The sequence below is a fragment of the Musca domestica genome, unplaced genomic scaffold (assembly GCF_030504385.1).
Source record: "Musca domestica strain aabys unplaced genomic scaffold, Musca_domestica.polishedcontigs.V.1.1 47, whole genome shotgun sequence".
In the NCBI taxonomy this organism is placed as follows: domain Eukaryota; kingdom Metazoa; phylum Arthropoda; class Insecta; order Diptera; family Muscidae; genus Musca; species Musca domestica.
The window spans coordinates 1329260-1349006 of record NW_026712338.1 but is presented as its reverse complement, the minus strand read 5'-3'; the positions used below and the strand labels follow the sequence as shown (position 1 = coordinate 1349006).

Genomic DNA, 19747 nt, shown 5'->3' with positions numbered 1-19747 from the left:
GCTCTACCTTACGTTTTTATTGTACCATGGTAACATATGATTTACAATGTTTTTCGTAGCATTCAAAATTAAAAAAAGTAAAAAAAGCGTGATGTTCAACCGGCAGATCTTTATGAAAATAAGATTTAATTTTGCGAAAGACCACAAAGTAAGCGTTACCATTATATGGGACTATACCCACAAGGACAATCTATGGCGAGTTTCACATAGCAAATTTGCAACAAATTCGTTAAAAAATGTGGCTAAAATCATAAAAATTCCGAATATCGGGAGGTACCGTTATGTGGTGGCTACCCGTTATCGTGAACCCATATGACATATATTCGAACTTGACCTACCTGCAGACTAATTAAATCTCTGTGTAAATGTAAGCTTCTTATCGCAAGTTTCAATGCAGAATAAGGTGGAGAATTATTTTTTCCTAAAAATAGAACAAAGTTTGTAGAATTTGCAGAATTCCGCTAAAGGCCGCTCCTCTTTCGTACTCGTGCTAATATGATCTTCCTCTGTCAAATTTGGTAAGCTTCCTTCGCAATGTTCTGACCTTCAAGAAATGCGGTGGTTTTTCGACAATGTGGTTCAACAACTATTCACACGGCAAAGAAAACATTCTGAATTCAATTTATATCTCTAAAACGTTTTAATATATTTAGCATATCAATATTAACAAGTCCTAATGCATATACCTGCTTTCCTCTGCCCTACTCATGGTAAAATTAAGAAGGTAAGGTCATTTCAAATAACCATATATAAATATATGGTTATTTGATAAATACATATCTTGACAATGAGATGTCAAATAATTCATTTTGAAAAAATTGTAACAATATGTTTTCATGACTTTTCTTTCTTAATCCAACCATGGCCATGCTCTTTCTACTAGTTTTACGTACGATGCGTAAAAATAAATACGGTTGCATTCATGGTACAATGAAGAGAAGGTAGGAAAACTTTGAAAAAATTGCAAGTATAGAGATCTACCTGTTTGGCTTGTAATGTCAGAAATAGTATCAAAACAATATCAAAATCAAACAACTTGTTGCATTTGTTTTGAATAAATAATTGAAAACCGCGAAAACTGAATGAAAGGTCAACACTTCTTTTCAAAACCAGGTTCTATATATCTCTAAAGGATTATTTCGCTACAAAAACTCTAGATTTTGTCGATGCATACGATGAAATAAACATTTTGAAAACATCCGAAATTGAATGTTTTCTGAGCAATTTTTTTGTTATTGAAAAGAAAACACATACATAAACAAATAAAGATGACATATTAAACCAAGAAAATAAAAAAATTAAAATCATATGGTATCATAGCCCTACCTTGATATCATTGTACCATGGTTGTATTCTTCTTTACAGAAAAAAAGTTTCTTAGCAAATATCTTGTTTTATTGGCAACCCTTGTTGCTCTTCAACCAAAGTCGACTTCTGCTTCCCTATTTAACAAACCTAAACACAAAGAGGAGTTGTATGTGTATGTGTGTGTATTTTTTTATTTTTTGCCTGTAATCAACGTCGTTTGCCTTAAAAAAATAAAAATACGCGTTAAGTTGTTAACAATCAGCATTAGTTTCTTTTCATTTGTTTAAAAACGGCTTCAAAATTGGAAAAATAAGGAAAAACAAGAAAATGAGTTACAACGACAAGAACGATGGGATTACTAAAGAGGAATGGATGATGCGTTTGGAACAATTCCCGTTTAAACAAGCAGACATGAATCGATTGATCATGAATTACTTGGTAACTGGTAAGTTAGCTAGTGCTTAAAACCTCTTTGATGCATTTTTTACATCTGCAATTTGATGTCTCCTAGAGGGTTTCAAAGAGGCGGCAGAGAAATTTCAAGTTGAGGCTGGTCTGTTGGAGCCTTCGGTGGAGTTGAATTCATTGGATGATCGTATACTGATACGCGAAGCCATACAAAATGGACGGATTCAGGAAGCGACCCAATTGGTAAATCAACTGCATCCCGAGTTGCTTGATAGCGACCGATATCTATACTTTCATTTGCAACAATTACAATTAATTGAACTTATAAGGTATAAATATTTACCAGTAATATGCGTTTGACGATTTTAATTAGATTACTGTTTTAGGGCTGGAAAAATCGAAGAAGCTTTATCCTTTGCTCAAACTCGCCTCTCGGAAGCCGGTGAAGACATACCAGAGGTGTTGTGCGAACTCGAACGTACCTTGGCTTTATTGGCATTCGAAAAACCGCAGGAAAGCCCATTTTCATATCTTCTTGAGCAGTCGCATAGACAAAAAGTGAGATGCAGTTGCATTGTATTATTTGAAAATTAATAATAATGTATTTGTTTCAGATTGCCAGTGAACTGAATGCAGCTATCTTAAAGAGTGAGCATAGTGCTGATTCTACACCCAAAATAATGTTTCTGTTAAAGTTAATTATGTGGGCACAGTCGAAATTGGATGCCCGCGAGGTCAATTATCCGAAGATGAAAGATCTTGAGAATGCAATCATTGAGCCTAAATAAATTATTAGTTTACGATTAGACTACACGTACATGTTTTGCAATACGAAACGATTTGATGGCTTGAGTGGAGAGGAAAGTAAATCTTTAGAAAATCACATATAATTTTAATGTACCTATCATTATATAAATCATTTGTTTACATAACATATTTTAAACCCGTAGACTTAAAATATATAATATAAACCCTAATACAATATCAAGGTGTTTTTAGAAATCTTGTTTAAATTTGACATTTCTTTTGTGTCCGAATAGATCTTTTAAACCTACATTTGACATGAAAAGATGTTGGCTTTCAAACTGGTGTAATGTCCATGCAAAAGAGCATTTTTAACAGTCGATACAACTTCAAGTCAATCTACTAAACCATTATTTTTACAAGGTCATGGTACCTGAATTGAGTACTATTTTTTGGCTTTAAAACTCGACTAACTAGCAGAAAAAGGGATCTGCTTAGTTTTTATATTGAAATCGCAAACTTATTATTTGTACTTAAATACACCACACACGTTGCCACAGTAGTGCTATAGTGTTGCTTAAAATCTTATATCTACTCACAACCTACGGTTTTTGTAGTAGGGCGTTGGTACTTGGTATTCAAATAAATCTAAAATAATGTATGTACGGAGCATACAGATTCAAAATTTTTGCTGGGTAATGATTTGAACACATAATATCAGGATGGTATTGGTGTCGTTATAAACAATATATATTTTTCGAAACAATTTAAAAGAGATACACAATTTTTTGACAAACTATTTAGTATGAATTTTGAATAAATGCTAAGACTGTTATATAAATTCAACTACCAGCCAAAAAATAGATCCATAGCTTTGTTCATTATGCCAGAGCTTTTTTGCGGTGCATTAGCATTTGCCACAACAGATGTATCGTTTTGAGCACTTTTGTATGCTGTTTGGGCCAATGGACGAACTTTTTGTACAGTGGGTCTATAAATAAATATTAATTAAGTTAAAGTGTTATCGCATAAAATGTCCTTTTGGAAAAGATTACTTACTGAGTGTTTGTTTCACAAATATTCTCTTTATCGATAATTGCTTTATCTTTGCACTGGGTAACACCTATCATTATATTATTGGCTAAGATTTTTTCATTGTAATTTAAGGCTTTGTCACATTCAAGTCTGGACGAATATTTTAGATGTACCCAATTTCCATTTTGGGAGGGAAAAACTTTATCCACAATAGTTCCACATTGAGCGAAGTGTTGCAAAATAACTGGAGTCGCACTAGAAGGAAAGCCAAAGACTGTTATCCAAAATTCAGTGTAGCGTGGAGGTTGTGGACACTGCAGTTGTGCTGCATTAATACCAGTTGTAACGTTGCCTGGCGTTCCTGGAAGTAACGGCGACATTACACCGGCTCTTGACATATTAAAGGAGTTGTTGTTGTAGGATTCATTGTATTGTGACTGGATGCTTTGATTCAAACCATAAGTAGCTGCTAAACTATTATTTGGATGTCCCATGATTGGAGTCCCAAGCTGTGATTGAGTCTGCAAAGTTCTCGTTGGTGTTTGTATTTGGTTGCGCTCGCTTCGCAGGGAATCGAAAAGACCTTGGGTTGGTGGTCCGGATATGCTTGAATTGTGATTTTGAATTGGGGTGCCCGGAAAATTCGTGTTTTGACCAACCGAGGGCGTTTGATAGCCACCAAATAATGTCTTTTGTCCCAAAGCTGATCTGTTATAATCTTGCTGTGGTGAAGCTGCACCGGGCGAGGTAGCGAAACCAAACGAAAGATTCCTTGAGCCGGCTTTGTTTGGAGAAAGAGTGTTGTTTCTTGGAGTTGTTGGAGTCTGTTGCTCGCCCAATAGAAATGATGGTAAGTATGGATTGGTTGCAGGGCTACCGCTTGGACTACCTAGTGCCATCGGTTCCATTTTAAACAATAATTTAACAAGAAGTGAAGGTAATCAACAAAATGCGGGATATGTATAATTCTTCCTCTTCTTCTCTTGAAGGAAAGATTCAGGAATGAATGACACGCTGAGTCAATAATGTTACCCAACTCTAATGTGTTTCAAAAGAGATGCCATATCGTTTTAAAATTTGCTCATATTTAAGTAAATTTGAATTGTCAAGGATAGGAACACAAGGAAATTGTCTTGAATATAGGTGAGAATCGTGGTACAAGAATACAAGTAGATGCATCAACGCTTGGGAACATTGACATGTCGATTTATTTGTAAATGTTTCTTCAAAAACAAGTATATTTGTATATGTTTTCCTATACGACGCCAATCGGAGGTTATTATTATATGCAAATTTGAATACTTTCTCATTTGTTTGGACAGTTCATTGTCCCAGCAAATGTGTCGAAGCGACTACCTGTATTCTTCTACCATGGCTGAGAATACACAAAACGCTTGTTTGCACCACGGCTGGCTTCTTTGTAAAAGAACAAAGGAGCGTGGGTTGAGCATGTATAAAATATTGACTGAAATTGAACTAATAGTCTGTTTACAGAACTTTTGTTCAAGACAGACAAGCAATTGCTACCCAGATAACATGGAAAAAGAATATAGGTAGACGCATCGACACAGCTGCTGGGACAATGAACTGTCAAACCAATTTTGGAATTGAAAATGTTGAATGAAAAATTATTTAAATTTTGTAGAAGTTGTTGAAAAACGCTTATTATAATAACTTCCGAATGGCGTCGTAGATGAAAAAAAAAAAAATAAAAATTCACTTATATTTGAAAAGACATTTGAAATTTTTTGACATATAAATGTTCCCAAACGTTGATGCATCTACCCATGGTACAATGATATCAAGGTAGGGCTATGATACCATACATGGTACAATGAAGAGAAGGTAGGCCAACTTTAAAAAAATTGCAAGTATGGAGGTCTACCTGTTTGGCTTGTACTGTCAGAATTAGTATCAAAACAATAAAAAATCAAACAACTTGTTGCATTTACTTTGAATAAATAATTGAAAACCGCGATAAGTGATCAACCGCTAAAATCATCAAAATACCGAATATCGGGAGGTATCAATATAGGGGGGGCTATACGAAGACATGGACCTGCATGCTCGATTTTTTGTTATAGGTTGCAGTATATATCCACTTAACAAAATCTAGCTTAGCCACAAAAAAGCCTACAAGCTACCGGGTACGGGAAAATCCACAATTTAATATCAAAACAGCTGAGTTCCCTGAGCTAAACAAGAGGAATGAAACCACCGCTCCTAATTACAATCTCCCCTCACAGAATATGCAATACTTATATTCTGATACTTTGAAAAATGACTCACCCAACTATAAAAATTCAAATATAGAATCATCTATCGAAAAACTAATCGTCACCATGAATTCTTTTATGACAAGTATGCAAAGCATGATGCAAGATATTGTGAGAAATCAATCTATGATTATGCAAATAGTTTTAAAACAAAAATAGATAAAATTCGAATCTGTTTTTGGAACGCAAACGGCTTAAGCCAACATAAACACGAGGTCGAAAACTTTATTCACTCACTCAACATACACATTTTACTGGTATCTGAAACTCATTTCACTTCTAGAAACTGTTTTAGAATAAACGGTTACAGTACATACGACACTAAACACCCTAGTGGGAGAGCTTGCGGTGGCACCGCGGTGATAATTTCTAATAAAATTCAGCATTACCCCATGCCAGAATATAAGTTTGACCACCTACAAGCTACAACAGTTGCACTATCTTCAACGAATACAGCTATATCTGCAATATATTGTCCTCCGAGACATAGTATAAGCAAAGATGAATTTGCACACTTTTTCTCAGTAGATTCATTGCAGCTGGAGATTATAATGCCAAACACACCTTCTGGGGATCTAGACTTATTACAGCTTTTAAACTCCATTTCGTCCGCTAAACTGGACGTGTTATCTACTGGCCAGCCTACTTACTGGCCTTCAGACCTGCAAAAACGTCCTGACTTAATTGACTTTGCGGTAACAAAGAATATTAAGAGGGAACAAATGTCCGTGGTACCCTCGTTTGACTTGTCGTCAGACCATTCCCCAACTATAATAACATTAAATGATGTTCAACTCGCAACATCCCCGGATTATCTACCAAATAAATATACAAACTGGTGAAGTACAAAAAATATGTCAGTACACATGTGAATTCTAACACTCCTCTAAAGTCCGGAGAAGAAATTGACAATGCAGTTAAAATATTTACTTCGATAGTCAACACCGCTGTCAATGTTGCCACTCCCACTAAATTTTCAAAACTAGAAAATAATTCCTATAATCCATCGACCATTCGAATGGTCTGATAAAAGGAAGGCCAGAAGAGAATGGCAGAAGCACCGATCACCTAGGTTTCGGGAAAAACTAAAAGAATGTGAAAAACTCTTACAACAAGCACTCAGATTAAATGAAGAGCGAAACCTAAAAATATTCCTAAATAACCTGGATCCCACAGAGAGAACTGACTACAGCTTATGGAAACCCACAAAAAACTTGAGAAGACCTATCGCCCACGAATCTCCAATTCGCCTAGAAAATGGGACTTGGGCAAGATCTACAGAAGAAAAAGTAAAGGCATTTGCCGAACATCTTGAATCTGTATTTACCCCAAATCCCGGACCATCGACAGTTGTTCAACCTTTAATTGACGACATTGTTCCGAATCCAATACGATTTTCTCTAAAAGAAATCGAAAGTTCTGTAGCCTCGATAAAACAAAAAAAAAATCCCCGGGTAAAGATAGAATTACTCCAAACATGCTCAAGAAATTACCAACACCGGCCGTTAAACTATTGCTATTTATATTTAACAGCATTCTTCGAGTAGGGTACTTCCCGTCTGTATGGAAAGAATCTGAAATAGTAATGATTCCGAAATCTGGAAAAGATCCAACGCAGTTAAAATCGTATAGACCCATCAGTCTTCTATCTATACTCTCAAAGCTGTTCGAAACAACATTACTAAGGAAGTTAACTCCCCATATTACAAATAGCAATATTATCCCCGACCACCAATTCGGCTTCCGTAAGAACCACAGTACTATTGAGCAAGTGCACCGCATAGTCACAAATATTAGAATGGCATTCGAAAGGAAGGAGTACTGCTCGGCGCTATTTATAGACATTTCCCAAGCGTTTGACAGAGTCTGGCATCTTGGAATTCTATACAAAATTTGTGAAACTCTACCTAAAAACACTCATAAACTTTTTTGTAGTTAATTGTCAAATCGTACGTTTGTTGTTAAATCGAAAGACATACTTTCAAATTCGAGAAAAATACTGGCTGGCGTCCCACAGGGTAGTATCTTAGGACCAATTCTGTACGTGTTATTTACTGCCGATATGCCCACAACCAATGAAACTCTAACCTCAACGTTTGCGGATGATACTGCTTTCATTAGCATACACAAGGATCCTCTGATTGCGTCGGAAAAACTACAATACCATGTATATCTTCTCGAAAATTGGCTGACAAAATGGAGAATATCGGTAAATGCAAGCAAGTGCATACATGTTACTTTTGCTCTAAGACGTGAACTTTGCCCCACGATAAAAATCTTTAATACTCAAGTTCCACAGAAAGATACCATAAAATATCTCGGAATGCACCTGGATCGAAGACTTACATGGAAGCAACACATCGATGCAAAAATCACACAGATTAAGCTAAAAAAGGCCAATCTTGAGTGGTTAATTGGTATACGTTCTTCTATTAAATTAGAATATAAAGTCCTATTATATAAGACTATAATAAAGCCAATTTGGACGTATGGCATACAGCTCTGGGGCACAGCTAGTGCCTCTAACGTAAGTAAACTACAAAGAAGACAGTCGAATATTCTTCGATCTATTACAGGTGCACCATGGTACATAAGGAACGCAAACATCCACAAGGACCTAAATATACTTACTGTTGAAGAAGAAATAAAGAAGCTTTGCCGCAAGTACTTAAACAAACTATCCGAGCACCCAAATAACTTGGCCCGCCAACTCCTACTATTCGGAGGACACGATAGACTGCGCAGACGTGACACTCTTTCTATCATATAGTTTATTTTTTGTCTTACGCTCTCATTATTTTCAGCTCTTGTCTGGCCAATTGAACGTCGCCCACTTTTATACTTCTACAGGTAGTAGTATGCTAAATTGGAAGCTGCTTCTGTGAAGAAATCGAAAAGACTATTACTGTAGTCCGCGGGATGATTAGATATAACTGTATCTAAACAAAGCAAAATTATATCCGTAAGACTATTTCTGTAATCCGCGATTCACTTAGATATATCTGTATCTAAACTAATCTTAACTACCTACTCAATCAATTCACGGATATAACTGTATCCACAAGCCCACAAAATAACACACATCTATATCATAAAAAAAAAAACAATAATAATTAAAGCATGAAAAAAATATGGGATGATTGTATTGACAACCTCCCTATAAAAATATTAGTATATAAGATATGAAACCTTATTGTTATTTTCATTAAATATATGAAAGATTCAATAAATTAAACAATAAAAAAAAAAGGTTGCAGTACCCAGTTAGAACTTTGAATACAAAATTTCAAACTATTCAGGTGAAAAATGTCGCTAAAATCCTATACTTTGTTGGGTGCGACATAAATATTTCGAGGAGTTACAAACGAAATGACAAAGCTAATATAGAATAGAATGGTGGAGGGTATAATAAAAGTGACGGAAATATCAACCTAATCCGCAAATGGTGATGCCACAAACTATTTGGAACTTCCAGAACATTGGTCAGTGCATTAATGCAAATTTTCCAGATTCGGCAGTCTCTCTACAGGTCATAATTATGGGAAATCGCTCTTTTTTCTACCAGTTGACTTGCAAATATTAGAAAAATACTATTGCTGAACAGACTATAAAGGTGTAAGTACATAAGTAGCTTGAAGTCATGGCTAGGCATATTTTTTGACATTTTATAAAGGGATTACAGAGACGCACTTAAATCCTACTGTCGTTTTCCATTATAATTTGACATTAATATGCCTAGCCATGACTTCAAGCTTTTTATGTACTTGCACCTTAAGACAAACTACAACTCATGGTAGAAGACAATGAACGGTCAAACCAATTTTGAAATTGACATTTTTGAATGAAAATTGTTCAACTTCGTAAAAATTCTTAAAAATGTATATCATAACAAACACTGATCGGTGTCGTGTAGGAAAATATATTAGCGTTGATGCAGCTACTTGCATTCTTCCATGCTAAAACTTCTTTGTTCATTTACGAAAAATCCAGCCGATGACTCACGCCTGTCAAAAAACATTTTATGTATTCTTAATTTAAGAGTTGTATTTTTTCTAGTATATACTGTATATTCTAGTATATACATTGTTTAATTCTGTCTAGTCGACAGCAAGTGGTAACAATTTTTGACTTTGCAAGCCAATTATGAAAAAAAAAAATAGTAAAGAAAGTCCTAAAGTCGGGCGGGGCCGATCTGAACCGATCTTCGCCGAATTTGACATACTATCATCTAGACTCAATTCGGTCGTAAGTGCCAAATTTCAAATATTCGTCTCAATTCGTATTGGGCACGAATTGATGAAGATGTGCGTGACGCCTGCCCGGCGTGCGATACAGGCCCGCACAATACGCTACACCTTTTTAATTGCTCAGCCAAACCTACCCAATTCTCTCCAGAAGATCTCTGGCTACAGCCCGTTAAAGTAGCCGAATTTCTAAACCTGGAGCTGGAACCAGATTAGCAGAACGCAAACACATACATGTACTACTGCTACATCAACAACAACAGAGATACCGCCCTGAGGCTGTCCGCTTCTTGTCAGAATTCTTTCAAATTATACGCAACAAGTAGTTGCCATTAATATGATATTTTCCCTCATTTTTAAAATGATTTAAATAGCGTGAAAAATTAATTATATTCCTGGATTTTCTTTCAAAAATATTATACAAACGGTTTGTTTCAAATCTTTGGTAAAACTGATTACTATCTTTAACACGCAATGTACGTTTCTTCCAATCATTGATTTTGAAAATATTTTGTTTTTTTTTATTCAAAGCAATAAATACATACACAAAATTGGCAGAAAATGGGCTCCCTTAGAAAAAAAATGTAATCAGATTTTAGTTCTACCATAACTTTTCATTGAACCGTGAGTCATGCTATCCACACAAGGTGGGGCAGAATCATGGTAGTAGAATATAGGTAGATGCATCGACGCGGCTGCTGGGACAATGAACTGTAAAACCAATTTTGGAATGGAAAATGTTGAATGAAAAATTATATAAATTTGTAAAAATTGTTGAAAAGCGGGAATTATAATAACCTCCGAGTGACGTCGTATAAGAAAACATATAAAAATCTACTTATATTTAAAAAAACTTTTAAATTTTGCATCTACCTGTATTTTCTACCATGGGCAGAATGATTAATTTTGAGAAACACAACCCTTAAGCTGGAGTCTTGTAACTTCAAACTATTTATTTTATATGACACTTTTCTCCCTATATTTTAATGTAAAACAAATTAGCGATAACCGAATGGAACGCTGTGGACTTTTCACAACATCAATTCTTTTTCAAAATTGCAACGCTTTTTCATCCCAAAAAGTTTTAATATGTAAAGTAATTTGAAAAAAAATTAGATTATTTCGTTTGTTATTTAAAACAGTACATAAACATACATAAACTGTATACATGTTATGACATTACAGGACTACCAAATGGAAAAATTGTATTCAGGGGATTGCTATTTCAGATTGTAGGATTTCTCCAATGTGTCACTTAAGGGTTAAAGATATTTCTTTTTCGACATGACATTGCCATATTCATTTTGAAAATACACTAATTGTGTGGCAGCTCCATGCAATTGTCACGTCAACAAAACGTCAACAACTGCTTGTGGAAGATTGAAACCAGACCAATTGAATCTACCGAATAGGAATAAATATTTACGTTCGATTTAAATCCACAAATTAGTTAGGAACTCGTCTCACAAATGCAACAAAAATGCTTGGGCAATATTAGAATAAGTTAGTTTAGTTAGTGCACATAAATGATCTAAGTGACAAGTTGAGGCCTCAACGTTAAACATTATTTAATTACGAATAGCTCTTGAATAATACAAGAAGAAACTAATTATGAGTGGAGTTGCGAAACGTACGGGTTCCAGACATGTCTTGGTGGTATTGACCCTCTGCATTGTTTGGTACATTATTTCATCCAGCAACAATGTGATTGGAAAAATGGTGCTGAACGAATTTCCATTTCCGATGACAGTGACAATGGTCCAGCTTTGTAGCATCACGCTATATAGTGGACCATTCTTCAATTTGTGGAAAATACGAAAGTATCAAGACTTGCCTAGAGGTTACTATCTTAAGTTGATTATACCGCTTGCCTTTGGTAAATTTCTGGCCTCGGTGACGTCCCACATTTCGTTGTGGAAAGTTCCTGTTTCATATGCTCATACAGGTAGGTAGAAGAAAGCATAAATGTCTTCCTACTGACGTGTTCAACTTCGTCTAATACATGTTTTCCAAAATATGTAAATAATTGTTGTTTTTGCATTCCTAGTTAAAGCCACAATGCCGCTATTCACGGTGATACTTTCTCGGTTACTGTTTAAAGAAAAACAGTCCACCATGATTTACCTTAGCCTTATACCAATTATAACAGGAGTTGGAATTGCCACTTTAACTGAAATCTCTTTTGATATGTTGGGCTTAATATCGGCATTGGTATCCACAATGGGATTCTCATTGCAAAATATATTTTCAAAAAAGGTAAGAATTGTTTCACTTAAATACGAAATGGATTTTCCGGACTGCGCATGTGAACGCGAATTGTACCCTAGGTTCAAAACAAAGGACGTTTACATTGGTGACACAGAACATACATTTAGCCCTTAGTTTTCGCTACCAAAGCTTCCAAAATAAAAGAAGTATTTTTTAGGTTCTTAAAGATACCGGAATACATCATTTGCGTTTGCTGCATTTGCTTGGTAAATTGGCATTAGTTATGTTCCTACCCATTTGGCTGTATATGGACAGTTTTAAAGTAATTCAACATCCCGCAATTGTAAGTATAGATTTCCTGTACATGACAGAGGGCTTATTAATATGTATATAATTCATTTCAGACAAATTTGGATTACCGAGTTATAGCACTGCTCTTTGCCGATGGAGTTTTGAACTGGCTACAGAACATCATAGCATTCTCGGTATTGTCGCTGGTGACGCCTTTAACATATGCAGTGGCCAGTGCATCGAAACGTATATTTGTGATAGCCGTATCACTGCTGATTTTAGGAAATCCTGTGACATGGGTGAATTGCTTTGGCATGGGTCTGGCCATTGTGGGTGTATTGTGTTATAATAGGGTGAGACTATTATCAATTATTTCCTCCTACTATATGAGAAGATATTAATTTTATGTCTTCAATTTCAGGCCAAGCAAATTACGAAAGAGAAACCTATAATACCAACCACTACAAAAACCAGTATCAATTATTCCCCCTTATCAAATTCAGTGGATCCTTATTATCGGGGTTCAGTTTTAACAAATTACAAGACAACGAATGGTTACAATTCTAGCACAACAAACAGTCTTTTGGCGAATGGAAGCGGGATGCCCAATGGAAGTACAACACGACTTTTATTTGTTTAGCTTAATAAAATTTCAATAACGATGTTACAAAATGATTTTTAGGCAATTTTTGTAAATATGAGTATACAGGTATAAGCGAGCCATTTTTAACTACAATTGATGTAATGTTTTTCTTAACTCATAAAAAATTCAGTTTATTTTTGTTTTAACTCAGTATTTATATATTTATATATGTATTTTGTGTAAATAGACGTGGCATCAGTGTGTGAAGTTTAAGAAAATAAAAACCGACTTTCTTACGCATTGTATATAGACGAAAGTTAATGTAAACTTAACTAAGCAATTTTTCAATGAGTAGGAACAAAATATGCCTCAGTGCTAATTATTTTTATATTGAAAAGGAGGAATGAAGGAACTTTACACCATAAACAAATTGATCACACATCCGCGCGCGTCTAGTAGAATATATATTGTTAACGAAGAATATACAAGACGACGAAACAGCACTTTGAAAAAATGGTTTGAAACCCAAAACACGACCATGTCACTATATTCAAAATTGAAACAGCGAGTAATAATAAAAGTAATTATTGTTACAGTATATATGGAATGGAAAACACCAATCTGTCTCGAATTACAATGTTTTGCATTACATACAATGCCATTCGATTGTCACTTCAAAAATGTGCCAAGATGACTTTTCACATCACATAGGCGATGTATAGCCAAGAAGACTTCGTTGCAATCGCGATGGTGTAAGGAATAACAAAAAATAAAAGGTGTTGCGCTTTTTCTGAAAAAAAAACCATTTCCCATGATGTTTTATTCTAAATTTCCGTCACAAAATACTCTCAAATATGTCATAATTTATTAGCTACATTTTCCAGTTGTATCCATTCATAAACAACGGCTCTCTCAAATCCAACTTTTTGCAGCAATGTTTCAGATTTTACATTTCCAACTACAACCCATGCCGTTACGGGTATTCTTTCAGTTTCAGCAATAATTGCAGTTAATGCTTCAACTAAGATCCTTCCAAAACCTTTTCTTTGGTGAGTTGGCAGAACTTGAAGTATGCTAAAAAGAAATTACATATGTATATTTTTAAGCCAATGACCAGTTTTTCGGTTGGATATAAGATGTGACAAAAATGAGAAAAAGTCTTCTTCAATGGTTGGAAAATTAATGATAATATAATTTATAATGATTTTTTTTATCATTTAAAAGTTTTCAAAATATACATACGCTATACCACTGAATTCGTTTTGAAAAATCCAGCCAACTAATTCATTACTCGATGCTTCATACAGCCCAACAGATTTATTAATCTTTATATGACCTCTGATATAATCCAAGGAACCTTCTTTGTTATTAGCCCATAAGGAATGTATTAAATCGGCGTGTTTTTCCTGCACCTTTCCCAATTCATAGCCATCGGGAATGCTAGGGTCAAATACGAATATGAGCTATGTTACTGTGTTAGTATCTAATGCTGTTCCAACATACCTGGTTTTATTAAAATTCAAAGAATTTGTGCGCTTAAAAATCAAACCTTGACAAGATCTGGCTCTCCGTATGGCACCTCCTTTCCTTTGGACAAGATTTTTCACAATTTCTGAACACTCCGGTGCCACATTTATAAGTAATGCTTCATTTTTCCATTGAATTAAATTGGTGTTTTCCAAACACTCCAATAACTCATTGCAATTCGGTTGCCAGGTGTGAAAAGTGACACTTTGTATCTGAATTATGGGCACAAACATTTTGGGATTTATTAAAAGAGGAAGGAGATTTGGAAGACGAATATGCTTACTAGGTCTTGATGTAGACACACGTATGTACCATATTTGCGAAAGTCACCATTAACATGGGTATAAAATTTCTTTCTGAATGAAATCCACTTTTCATCTTGTTCATCGATGTGTTTTTCACGTAATTTCTTATTCCATTGAAGCTGAGTGTAAATAAGCAAATATTGAAAACTGTCAATGCCACTTTTAAGTGCATACAATTGCAATAGATCCTCAAGTTCTGGGTCTGACAATAGTCTCAAAACATCATTGCTGCCTTGTTGGTACATTATTTTCTGCTAATGTTCTGAAATAGTTTTTATTGAAATGATTATTTTATGGTGTGGTTAGTTAAGTACAACTGATTACTTTCCGTCTCGAATCGTAAATTTTTACTATTGTCCGGCGATTGATAACTCAAAAGAACACTAGCATTAGATTTTCTTTCATTATCATGATTTGACTTCTAAGGAGATAAAGGGCGAACATGAGAGACACCAATGAAAAGAGACTAGCGATCGGCACTCACACTTAATTGATTTTAATCGAGTACAATTGACGGTTGTGGATACTGTTAACGTAAATACTTGAAAGATCGGGTGGTTGATAGATTACAGGGGAGCGTTTGAAAATGTGTACATATGCAATATTACGATATTATAAAAAAAGGAAATAGAGATTTCGCCAAAGCAACATAAAACATTAATTAATCAAATGAAACTTTGTGTATTTATGAACACTTGATTAAACAATTGATATTGACTTTACAATGTTATTCATATATTTTAGGCCATCTGAAAAGTATCCATGAATAAGACTCAATTCATATGCACTCAACTGTTATCATGTCTAGTGTATTTCAAGCTGAAATACTTTTGATACTAAAACACGATGTGTCACATCGGAAAAGCGGGTTTACACCATATTGCTCATTTACTCAAAGTGTGTTACATATCAAAAATTTAGGGCCAAAGTCTTGCATTCGATATCGAAAATTTTTCGATCAGAATGAATTTCTGTAGAAATTTTTTTTAACTCAAGCAATCAAGATTTAGTAGTTTCTACAGAAATATTCAACTAAATAAAGCTAAAAATTACATATTAAATTTCATTTTGATCGAAATTTTGTCGATATCGAATGAATAATTTGGCCCCAGTTGAAATGTGGCTTTAAGAATTAAAAAGATTTTTACACAAAAAATAATGTAAGTGCATAGACAATTAGTCCGAATTTATATTACAGGTAGCAGTAAGCCCCAACGACGTTTTGCGATTAATTCCATTTCTTGATATACAATATATACACTTTTTATACCCTCCACCGTAGTATGGAGTCATTCCGTGTGTAAGACCTCGAAATATAGATTTTAGACCCCACAAAATATATATATATGTTCTTGATTAGCATAAAATTATATGTGCGTCTGTGGAAATCACTTTAACTTCCGAACGAAATAAAGAATGCCAATAAAATTTTACTCAGATTTGTGTTTGTTCGGCAGGACTTTTGATACTGAAAATGGTCTATATAGGTCCACATTTTGGGATAGCCCCCATAAAACTGTACCTCCTTTTATTTGATATTTTGATGATTTTAGCGACTTTATTCACCGGAATTGCTTCAAATTTCGTATTAGAAGTTCCTAATGAGTAGTACAGTCTATGACGGAAAATTTTCTATGCAGACACAGGTCTTCGTATAGCCTCCATATATCGGTACCCTCCTTATATTCGGTATTTTGATGATTTTAGCTACATAATTAACCGGAATTGTTTTAAATTTCGTATTTGCACCTCGAAATTGCCACTGCAGCCTGTGACAGACAGTATATCCCTATATTCGGAATTTTGATGATTTTAGCTACATTATTCGCCGGAATTATTTTAAATTTCATATTTGAATATTGTCCGGCCGAACTTACTCCTTTTAGATATAAAAGTTCACTGCAGGGTACTGAGAACATATTATTTACCTAATAAGAGAAAAATTCGCAGCTATATTTAACAAAACGTCAACGGTGCGGAACTTTTTTACACCACATTAGGTAATGTAGTCGTATATTTGATGCTTCTAAAATTGAAAAATGAAGAATACTTTATGTGTATATGTCGTTTGGTTTCAATTTGAAATGGATGTTGCTTTTTTCACGATTTTCTTGCGATTGCTTGAAGTGTTGAGATATTTGGACATAAAGCTAACAGCTTATAAATCGGTAACTTTCAAACGCAACATTTTGATATAAAAAGAAGTAAAAGTTTGCAACATTGCTATCTATCGGTGGGCCTTAGCGACTACTTTGATGTCGTCGCTAACTTACCGGCAAATTTTATGATTAGAAGCATTTGAATTGTAAATTATAAGCATTTGAATTGTACCGATTTCTGTCGGTATCTCATAAGTTGAGTTAGAGACTCCAACAATAGGAAGGTTGCTCAAGATTCTCGCTTCAAACACCGAAGAGTGAACAAGTCAAGCAAAGAAAAAATAACTGTTGCGTGCTTGCGGATAATTCTGGTACCGTCTTTTAAATTTCTTCTGGTAGGAGGAAAAGTGTCTTGTTTTTTGAATATTCTGGATTTATCTCTTCAAATCTCGCAAACATTCGTCATCATTTATTAACTATTAACATCATCTCATTTAACATCACCATACATTTTTTCATCAATCTCTGGCATTTTGACATTTCGAAATTTCTGGAATTAGGTATGATTTCCGCAGTGGTTCTTCCTTGGTTCTTCTTCCTGAAAAAGATTTCTGTAAAGGATACGGTCGTTGGAAAGATACCAGGTAAGGAAGTTTGTAGTAGGGAGAGGATGCGTGGCAAGACTAAGGAAAGAAAAGTGGAAACGTGTATAGGGACTGACACTGGCATAGTGAAAGATGCCGAAAGTTGTGATGTGGATAATACCAACGGACTACCAAACCAAACTTTTTGATCATTTTATTTCTAGGTTGGGATTAATTTATTCGGTTGAGAAGACCGTTACTGAGCATGAAATGAGACAATACTTTCAATGCGAAGTGCCCATACTTAATACAAAAAGTCCAGAAAAGGGAGAAGAATGAACTATGGCACAATTACAGATGGTACAACAAAGCTTATTTGTAACAGTTGTTACAAATTGTAGGGTAACCAGACAATTCTCATCGTGCTGTAATGAAATTTACCTTCCTTTCAGCGGCAAATTTCAGCAGCAAAATGTCAGTTATCCACTTAAATAGACGAATCCGTCAGCTAAATCTTAAACAGAAAGGGACTGAGATTGAACAGGTCAGAAAAATTAAATATCTGGGATATTATCATGGTAAAATTAAAAAGGTAAAGCCAATTTAAATAAGCATTTCCATCTTATAAATTATATCTGCATTTTCTGTTGTAAAAACAGGACCCCATCCCTGATATGTGTGCGTACAATGAATTTTTATACCCTCAGCCATATGGATAGAGAGGGTATATATCATTTGATACGGCCAAAACGTGCCTCATCGAAAAAACGGTTTTAGACCCTAGGTCTCTTTGGACCATATCTGTTTCAGAACATTTGGAGTCGATCTAGCGATGTCCTGTCTGGCTGACTGGTGCGCACGATAACTCTCGAAGGGAATATCCGAATTGATCAAAACTTGGTACATCGTAATGTTATTGTCAAACTTAGATCGAGATGGGCAATATCGGACATTCCTTCTGGTACAAAATGTCAATATGCCCAGAAAGAGATAGGATAATCCGATTTCGCTCTAACTTTGCAAATCCTAATATTTGCATCAATGCGAGCTAAGGTGCGAAAATGGGCAATATCGATCCACTCTATCAAGTACCTGCCCCACAAAAGGTCAACATTTTGAATAATTACAACTCTTATAAAATGTGATATAAGAGTCCGATTGTCTTTAAATTTCACACATCCCAATATTTTTATCAACCCAAGGTCTGGTGTTAAGATATTAGGACTTGCAAAGTTGGAGCAAAATCGGATTATTTTTTCTCCTTCTGTTCAGTATTTTTTTTTTAACATTTCGATCGTTTTTGGGGGATTTACCAGAAGGAGTGGACCGATATTGCCCATCGCCGAACTAGATCTAAGTTTAACAATAATATTACGATGTACCAAGTTTGGACCAAATTGGATAATCCCTTCGAGAGTTATTGTGCGCACCAGCCAGACAGACTGGCGGACAGACGGAGGTACGGCCATCGTTAGATCGACTCCAAATTACCTGAAATGGATTTGGTCCAAAGAGACATAGGATCTAAAATCGTTATTTCGATGAGGCACGTTTTGGCCGTGTCTAATGATATATACCCTCTGTAGCCATGTGGCTGAGGGTACAATGAATCCAAGATAGTAGGACAAGATTGTTTTATCCCAATATAATATATTTTGTTGCTCATTTCTGTTGTCTTTAAATCTGTATATATTAAAGAAAGTTGTGTTAGTTCCTACGCTTATAACTCAAACAACGCTGATCTGATTTTAACGATTCAGACAAATTTGGAGTTGTCTCATGGGGGAAAAGGATAAAATCCCAAAAAATCGCGTAAAAATGTGAAATTTGAACATTTTTATTTTGACTTTTGAAATGTACAATAGTAGTGTTTTATTTGGCATGATATTTTTATTTTGACTTACTATTTTCGAATGTACATTTCTGGTGTTTTTTTTCTAATATGATGTGATGTGTTAGTCTAAAATCGGGAAAAAATCGAAAAAATATGTTTAATGGAATCGAATTTTAAAATAATAGCACATTCTATTGAAAAACTTCGCAAGAAATTTTAAACATTGCTCTATAAAATCAGAGAAAAAGTTGAAGGTTTTTTTTCTTTTTTAATTTTTTTCAATCGTTTTTTGGGAACAAAA

At 34.8% G+C, this 19747-nt stretch overlaps 4 protein-coding genes across 4 annotated transcripts; 2 read left to right on the top strand and 2 right to left on the bottom strand.

The window, feature by feature from the left end:
* The first annotated feature begins 1438 nt into the window (after positions 1-1438).
* On the top strand, positions 1439-2698 carry LOC101898143 (glucose-induced degradation protein 8 homolog). The gene is made up of 4 exons (XM_005183274.4): positions 1439-1753; positions 1820-2045; positions 2103-2274; positions 2331-2698. Exons 1-4 carry the CDS (start codon positions 1636-1638, stop codon positions 2502-2504), a joined length of 690 nt encoding a protein of 229 aa, XP_005183331.1. The 5' UTR covers positions 1439-1635; the 3' UTR covers positions 2505-2698.
* A 479-nt stretch (positions 2699-3177) lies between these two features.
* LOC101898317 (nucleoporin Nup35) lies at positions 3178-4512 on the bottom strand. The gene is made up of 2 exons (XM_005183275.4): positions 3520-4512; positions 3178-3451 (listed from the first exon to the last, which is right to left on the bottom strand). The coding sequence occupies exons 1-2, from the start codon at positions 4401-4403 to the stop codon at positions 3307-3309; spliced, it is 1029 nt and encodes a 342-aa protein (XP_005183332.2). The 5' UTR covers positions 4404-4512; the 3' UTR covers positions 3178-3306.
* Positions 4513-11368: 6856 nt separating this feature from the next.
* Positions 11369-13429, top strand: LOC131804660 (solute carrier family 35 member E1 homolog). Its single transcript, XM_059127721.1, has 5 exons — positions 11369-11960; positions 12063-12271; positions 12441-12566; positions 12628-12867; positions 12936-13429. The coding sequence occupies exons 1-5, from the start codon at positions 11627-11629 to the stop codon at positions 13152-13154; spliced, it is 1128 nt and encodes a 375-aa protein (XP_058983704.1). The 5' UTR covers positions 11369-11626; the 3' UTR covers positions 13155-13429.
* A 432-nt stretch (positions 13430-13861) lies between these two features.
* LOC101899689 (uncharacterized) lies at positions 13862-15406 on the bottom strand. The gene is made up of 5 exons (XM_005183283.4): positions 15254-15406; positions 14908-15191; positions 14601-14836; positions 14340-14537; positions 13862-14171 (listed from the first exon to the last, which is right to left on the bottom strand). The coding sequence occupies exons 2-5, from the start codon at positions 15172-15174 to the stop codon at positions 13955-13957; spliced, it is 918 nt and encodes a 305-aa protein (XP_005183340.2). The 5' UTR covers positions 15175-15191; positions 15254-15406; the 3' UTR covers positions 13862-13954.
* Positions 15407-19747: the final 4341 nt, after the last annotated feature.